Source organism: Tenebrio molitor, chromosome 4 (genome assembly GCF_963966145.1).
Source record: "Tenebrio molitor chromosome 4, icTenMoli1.1, whole genome shotgun sequence".
In the NCBI taxonomy this organism is placed as follows: domain Eukaryota; kingdom Metazoa; phylum Arthropoda; class Insecta; order Coleoptera; family Tenebrionidae; genus Tenebrio; species Tenebrio molitor.
Window position 1 is genome coordinate 20,744,278 of NC_091049.1, and position 8,636 is coordinate 20,752,913.

General features: G+C 35.0%; 1 protein-coding gene across 1 annotated transcript in view; it reads right to left on the reverse strand.

The window, feature by feature from the left end:
• LOC138128119 (cuticle protein 16.8-like) overlaps nt 1-8,103 on the reverse strand; it is a 36,909-nt gene extending 28,806 nt beyond the window's left edge. Inside the window, exon 1 of the mRNA XM_069044315.1 lies at nt 7,943-8,103. Coding sequence (XP_068900416.1) covers nt 7,943-7,951 — 9 coding nt within the window. The 5' untranslated portion in view covers nt 7,952-8,103. The remainder of the gene's footprint in view (nt 1-7,942) is intronic.
• Nucleotides 8,104-8,636: the final 533 nt, after the last annotated feature.

Below are 8,636 nucleotides of genomic sequence, written 5' to 3' on the forward strand. Positions count from 1 at the left end.
TTTCATTTTCCCACCAAAGTACGGATCCTGCATCAGCTGTTTAAATCTAACCTAACTTTTTGCTTGTGTTTTTACCGTGGTTTTTACTTTGCAGACTGACAAGTGGCGCGTTCACAATCGACTCTTCAACGCCAACTTTGCCGAGAAATGTAAATGAACACCAGATATAAGTCGAACTCGTAGGTATAATCCTTATTCATCAAGGACTAAACACACATTTTATCCAAGCCCCGCATTGAGCTTTGTGACATAATTCTAATATGCTTACGACAGACCGAACTTATTGGATAAGATCTGTTTTGATGATGAAACCATATTTGCACCACAATGGGTAATGTCAGTAAGCATGAATGTCCTTAACTGGATACGGAGAATCCAATTCTATTATTATCAAAAGCGCATATTCAGCACTCAATAAACTTACAAACCTAGAAAATCAGATTTCGCTTCTTTTATTTGACCTAATTAACATGACAAAAATCGAAATTAAAAGTTTATGTGACATCAGTTGCATCGTTGGCTCATTCCTGCTAAGATGTAAAGAGGAATATCGGGTGTTGAAATTTTACTGAGTGTCAATCGATCACCCGATCCGCTGCCACTTTATTTTTTGTAGATTTGCTTAAAGGAGGTTTGTATTACAAGAGCCGCGTCAAAGAAGATGTGTACATAAATAGCCCTAAAGTACTAAATGATTAGATTTCACGTTGTTGTTCTTGAACAAATATACGAATTGCGATGGAAATGTTATTCCAGAAGAAACAAATCAAAAACCAAAGTTGACTCGACTTGCTGTCACTTTGAAAAAAATATCAAAGTTGCCAATATTTGTTCAAAAGTACCTGATTAATATTCTAGCTATATTGTACTTCCCTTTTGAACAAAAATTGGAAAAATAACACTTGTAGCATAAATCACGGATGTAGTACCAAAGCGCCCCGTACTAACCCTTTCGAAGCGCTACCGTCGTCAGCGAGAATGAAATCGCTGGGCCCCTACCATCATCATCAGCTGCGCACCGTCGGAGCGTGCCGCACCATCCCCAGTCAGGCTATAAAAGGGATGCACCGCAAACCTTTGTTTACCTTTATGTAAATAAACAATTTACACCACAAACACTGTTAAAAACTTTGATTTTGTCGAGATAAAGCTGTTTTTTCAAGAAATGTCTTTTCATTTATATTTTAATATTTTACATAATCATCCTCACCATATTTCAAAATGAATGTCAACCATTTATATTTTTTATTTGAAGAAAACATGATGAAAAGTTTGAACCTCCAGACCCATATGTCTTTGTAAAGACACCCCCCCCCCCCCTATATTTTTTATTTTATTTTTTCTAGATTCCTGAGATTTTTCTTAGCAAGACCCCCGACTTGGAATACGTTAATTTTGCGACACCCTGTATACTATTTTATCTTCAAGTGGATCAAAAAAATTAATCCGACATAAACTCATTTATTTTCTTTTGCCGCAATTACAGTAAAATGACAATTTTTAATTATATTAATAAAGCCTACTGAAGGTTTACCTTTTAACATTGAACGGCCATTTTGCTATTTTTGATTTTGGCCTCTGTCATCCATGCACATGGGCGACTTATACCACAGTGGCACCGGTTAAATATTGGGTAATAAATTCCTCATTTCGCTTCTTTAGAGGCTTTCTTTTAATAATGTGGATATTTCAACTCTTTGGATTTGAAGTGTTTCAAGTCCGGTTACAAAAAAAAGCCACTTCAACCGTTTCTATAGAGATACAAATACAAAGGCGCGATTTTCGACCGCTTGAAGATAAAAATTATTGATTTCTAATGCGACTAACAAAACATTGTTTTCAGTTCAGAAGTTTTCCAGAAGTGATATTAGGTACTTGCTACTTTGCTCGTATACACCCTACGTACTCTTAAGGGTAAATTATAAAAATAATCTGTCGTACACATTTCGCAAGACAACTTGTAAAATTTATAATGACAATGTCATAAAGTTTGGATTAATGATGGGGGCCATGTTGCCTCTTAACGACAGTCTCAATTACATTTCCCCTTGTCGTTTTATGGCCCCCGCATTAAAAATGCCAAGTTGATGTGCTCGAGACAACATGTACCTACATTTATTACGGTGTATCACGTGATTGAATGTAATTCGATTTAAAGGGACCGAATAAGAAATTAACGATTAAACACTTCCCGACCCAAAGCGACCCAATTTCGAATAGCTTGATAACACGTCAGGGCACACAAACGACCGACACAAATTAATAATCGTTATGGAACTTGCAAATCTTAATCGTTACATAAATCACGAGAGAGAACTCACAAGAAAAAAGGAAAATATACAAATTGCCCGAGTTGACGGCAGGACATAAACAAATAATCATAAAAAGAACAACGGTCTATTCAATTGCCAGCAAACCCCTTCGCCGACGAAAGTACTATAGTAACACCAACTAGAACTTTTTTATGAGTTCTTCAAGTTCATACTACATCGAATTTAATTAAAGCGGGGTCACTATCATAAATGAATAACGAGATATGGATTTTTTTGAGGAACGACCTTATAAATTATTTATTAACAGTGATGTGGTGCAAATTGGATATTTATTATATTATTTAGTGCCTCTTCATTAATTTATCATGTCCGGGTTACGAACACAATGAACCTGAATATGGCAACCTATATTATATGATGTACCAATCTGATGCATAACAAAATGTAATTATTGAAAATTTTATTAATTCGTTATATCGAACGATTAATTTTGTTTGATTATTTTCAACCTAATGTAACAAACACACTGGCCCCAGGCCATACAAAATATGTATCAGGCGTTCATTTAAAATTATAAAACACAAATAATGTAAAAAGTGAGGTTAGATTTTTAATAGTTGATGCATGATCTGTAGTTCGTGGTGCGACTTTTCAAGGCCTGCTTTGAGGATAAATTTAAATGAACTGTCTATCGAGATTTGAGAAATTTACTCGCCGTCAGTGATTGTATTTGAATATTTTGTCAATAGAAAATAAATCGTAAGAGAGGTATCCAAGAAAATGTAAAAAGGCATGGCTTCAATTTAATTATTTGTTCTTCATCGTCTCCATTGTTCTGGCAAATATAGTTTCGCATTCGAATAAAGAGTTTTGTGCGATTACTGAAAGACTGACAAAGCATAAAATAATTCAGTCCTCTGGAAATGTGTTTAATGCGAAAGTTTGTGAGGTCAATTCACTTTAAATTTCTGATTGTAACAATTGTATTATTCGCACAATTTATTACGTTCAGAGACCATAAACTTTTCTACCAACAAAAAATAAATAATAGTCCCGTTCGATTATAATCCCGAGGGTACAGATATGAGCATAATGTTGGAGGGTAGTTTTGAAAGTGCGGAAATCGGCGCAACTTTTCTAAAGGATCTGAAGGAATCGATTACAATGTAAATTAATACCCGCAAGCGGGACACAGATGTGGAGCTTATAAAGGAAACATGCAGATTTTTTTGTTGGTAAAACATGCAATTTGGTCAGCTAGAAAAAATCATTGCACTTAAGACATGATAAACAAAATTAAATAAAAAACATGATATGAACACATTTTGTTCGCATTTAATAAACTGATCTGATTTACAAAACGCTATTTCTCCAATCGGGATGTTGAAAATTTTTAAATAGGGAAAATAAATCGCCATTAATTCGATTGACACTTTGGCAAGCGCCATATATTCACAAAGGCTACTACACGACAAATCAGACATAACGTTCGTTTCAAAAAATTTTGTATAAACTTTGATGCGCGAAGACATATTCGGCACATCCGCGCCAGTGAAACACTCGCTCTTTCGTCGCTCGTGCCTCAAATAATGCGCTCATGTCTTTTCGCACTCGGTTCGTAAATAACTATTCTATGTACCCGAAATGAGATATACAGGGTGTTTCTGAAATACGTGTGTTAATTTTAACCAGTGGAAGAACACGCCAAATCATGGAACTTTTCTCTATAACATTTTTACAAAAAAGCAATACAATTTGATTTAAAATTTGGAATAAATTAACCATCAAAGTGTATACCCGCCAATGGGAAAAGGCGAAAATTTTCTATTGTGATACAAACAGAGCTTTGTTAAAAAGTTCCCTTGTTATAGAAAAAAATAAATATGTAATCAAAATTTAGATTCTCAGAGCGTGGCAGGCAAGGGCCCAGTAGAGCTCGAAAAATACTTAGAAAAAAAAAATTTCGCTCTTCCTGAAGAAGATACATACAGGGTGTTTTCAAAGTTGAGGCGTTCCTTGTAACACGAGGTACTATACATTATTCTTAAGAATTTTAGCCTAAATCTTCTTAGTAAAATGTTTGTATTAACGGAGATAATTGATTGTATATTATTATTGTTTTCTAAATTTTTGAGTCCGGTCCTGTCTATTTCTCCGCTGTACTAGATTAATAACTGATGTGACCCAGGATGGTGACTTTCTGGAAATCGCTCTGCGTACTCTCTGGACGCCTCGGCTGCATTCTGATAGCGTGATAATATTGCCCATACATTAGTAACAAATCTGTGAACTCATAATTTTCTTAATAATAAAGCCATTCCGACTAATTAGGTGACAACTCTGACAGTACTTTTGATTAACGTCCATGCTCATTTGATTTTTTTTTTGTCAATTCAAATTTCTAACAAATCAGCGCAGGACTGGTTTCAAAAATTTCAAAAAAATTAACTTATTGTATCTTCATTACCGTACACATTTTACTAAGGTGATTTTGGCTAAAACTCTTTCGAACAACGCATACTATCACATGTTAAAAGGAACACCTCAACTTCGAAAACACCCTGTATAAGCACTTTAATTTTGTTCAATACATAGCAGCCTTCATTTTCACAGTGACAAAATACTATTCTAGCTACGTTGCCGTTCCATTTTTAAGAAAATTTACAAACATTTAAGATTTTTTACTCCAAAGTAAAGGTTTTTTTCAAAAAATTGTTTTACGTTATTATTTTCCACAATCATCTACACCATAAATAACAATAAACACTGCACTTTTCATCCTGTATTTGAAGAAAACGCATTTCAAAGAGCGCACTTTCAGAACAATGTATCTTTGTGGGGGGAGTCCCGATTTTTTTTTAATTTCCATATTTGGACTACTGAAGTGATGCCCTACAACGCTCTGAATTCGGAATTCGCGAATTTTAAGACACCCTGTATAACGTTCACAACGCTTAAACTAAGCATCGCATGTACATCACGTCCATAGTCAAAATTTTCATCATGTAAAAATATTTTACGTAGCTTCATTACCTCATTAGTTTCCGAGAACCGCCACGTCAATTTGTATGACATAGTTTTGCAAAAATAGTATGTACTTATATCTCAAAATCTATAACATCCATCTCGGATGAGTTCTACGTTCTAATAGTTAGGGTTTAATTGCAAAGCGGTTTGAATTGTATTAGAGAGACGGCACGCGCCACAACAAAAGTGTCATATCTCATTTAAATCCTACGCGAGTGAGATGCAGAGCAACAAAGTTACAGAAATAATTAAAATCCATCAAGGCCTGACACACATTTCTACACCATCAACATCTGAAAGACGTTAGTTAATACCACGCCACACAGACACCGTGGTGCCAATCCATTTTTTTTTTTTGCTAATCAATCTAGGATTATCTACCCTTGCTGCTAAAGTAGCACTTTATCTACCCTTGCAGTTAAAATGCTATTTGACCTTTTGATTTGAATAGATAAAAGCACACTTTAACATCTGCTACAGAAAAAAGAAAATAAATGAGTTCATGTCCGATTTTTTTTGTGATCCGCTTGAATATAATAGTATAGCCAATAGCGGCCAATCTACCAGCCGCAGCACATAAAACTTCACTTTTGCTCCGAATAACATATACTATTTTTTCTGTAAACCTTCATAACAAATTATTTAAGACACGTTAAGAGACCAGGTAGGAATTTCAAATGATTTAGCTAGTTTACTTTACAGCCGCTCATCAGCGGAGATAATAACTTCACGGACGCCCTCAGCGGAGATAATAACTTCACGGACGCTTCTCAGCGGAGATAATAACTTCACGGACGCTGGTCAGCTCATTAGATGCCATAACAATGAAGTGACACTGTAGCATTATCAATGCAGCAGTGCAATGTCATATTTTACGGACGTTTGAAGAAAAAATAGTATACGAGTATGCCATCAGAGTAGAAGGTCTTTGTGCTTCGGCCAGTGGCAACCTCGTCTGCGTCTCGGTATTCAATCTCTGGGCTCAGCACAAAAAGTCTCACTTCTACTCTTTTATTCTCAAAATTCTTTGTCCAAGTTTCGCACACTTTTTAAAATGTCCCAAATTGTTTATCGCTATAATGTATGTTAGCTATATTTCGTAATCAGTGGCGTTAATACATCATAATGTTTGCAAATGTGTTTTTTCTGTTTATTTCTTAACGGTATGTTCGCTGGAAAGTGAATCAGACAATAATAAAAATAAATGCAGTAGCGAACTGTTTAATGAATATTTCAAATGAACTTTATTTAAATTATATAAGTAACAGGGATACTAAAGGACTAAAGCCTAATTAAAATAAACAAAGTAGCATTGTAAAAATTACTAATTAAAAAATATTTCAAGTAATAACCTGTTTAATAAGCTGTGGCGAAGCTTGTGCAGAGTGTATTCATTTTATTAGATATTCAATATCCATTAGCGTTATTGACAGCAATAGTATAATAATTGATCACATTGATGCGATTATCATTAGCGATGCTGAATCTTTAATTCAACAAAGGCTTTTGCTATTTCATTAGGTTGTCATTAAATGCAAATAATTCACAACTTGTCTACGTTTGCTTTAAAAGCTGTCAAATAACAGATATGAATAAATAATCCTTGAAGATTTGACGTTGCTTTAGTTTATTTAAAATCAACAGTGGTGTAAGAACTTTGTAACATTAAATATTTCTTCAACGGTTGCTGCACCTTTTGAGATAAAAAAAAAAATACGTACTGAGAGAAAAATGAATGAGACTAGCAATTTTCAAAGTGAAATTCCTAGTTTTTGTTGATTATTATCGTATTTGGCATTCATTTTGCCTTTTAAATATTTTACAAGATTAATGAGCACTCCGGAGTTGAAATAATTCTCTTTTCCCTTCCGCACAGCAAAATTCTTATCAAAGTTGGCTTCGTCGAATTCTTCTGATATGTTTTACGGATTTTAAATATTAAAGAGATTAAAAAGTTGTGGGCGTTGATTGGTGAGCAATTATTAAAAAACTTCCAGCAGGAATCCGTTGTTTTCCTTTTTAATAAGAGACTTAGCAGAGATGAAACAAACTTATTAAGCCGAATGACGCATATTAATAACAACAAAAAGCATCACTAGCAACAATTTGACCTTTATGACTTAATCAGCCTTGATCTTCTGCCTCGCGGCATTTATTAAAAATTTAGTAAAAAACGCACGACCATCCGGCTGAAAAATATTTCGACCATGAATATTCATACCGAAAATCCCAAGAATACGAATAATATTGTTTTTTAATTTAATCAAGTAACGTGAAACGAGCACACGCGCCTCAAAAATTAAGCATCAATTCAGATTTCCCCCGACGTCGTTGTGAAGCCGCCTTAATAAACGCGCCATATATCTTGAAATATGGAGTCTCTCGGCACCAACTAAAATTGCAAATTCTGCCTTCAAATGAAACTTTTGCGCTTATAAAATATTTAGAACGACGTCGAAAATGTCCTCGTCTTAGCCCTACGCAGGCCTAGATTTTGATTAATTGGGTCCTTTATTAAATGAGAACTGTGCAACGGAAGAATCTCGAAAACAACTTTCTTGGGCGACCGAAAGTGGAACAAGGAGATTAGCCAGAGGCGATTACGTAAGAGCGAATTTCACATTAAAAAAAAACAAACCTACCGTTTTCATTGTTTGCGGATTTTTTTCCAAAGCGACAACTGATCACTGCACCTATCCAAATTAAACTGAAATATATTCGTTGTTTTGAGTGAAAGTTAGTGGAATCGCGTCACCTGTGCCACGGAGAATGTGTCACGTGACCAAAAACACTGCACCGGCGAAGCGAGTACACGCGGTTTTACCAGAAGATGATTTCATTTTATGCAAAACTGGAAATTTCCTAGAAATCAAACATGCATTTGGTGTTGATGCAATCGGTGTTTACGGCTACAGGATGTTATGATTCGATAAAAAAAAAAAGAAAATCAATTGAATTACAGGGTTACTTACTATAAATCATTGTCTCATCGCAGTTGGCGTTGAAAACCCACACAAATATTGGATGTGCCGCTAGCTTCGCAACGTTAGACAAACTAGTAGACAGGTTTCCACTACCGCCAGTATCGCCTCGTGTTATGAGGCTTGCGGCACATTCAACTACGCCAACTGCGATGGGACAATCATTTATAGTAACCCTGTATTATGCTGAACAAAAAGTTGTACACATTTTTTCTAAAATGTTTTCAGCTATTTAGGCGTGAATGTGACTCGATTTCGATTGAAACATGGGGAAAGGGATTTAAATTTTTTTGTGCGTCTCGCAGTAACATAAACAAGTGAAGTTTGGTAAATGTGAAAAAAATGACGTGTTTAA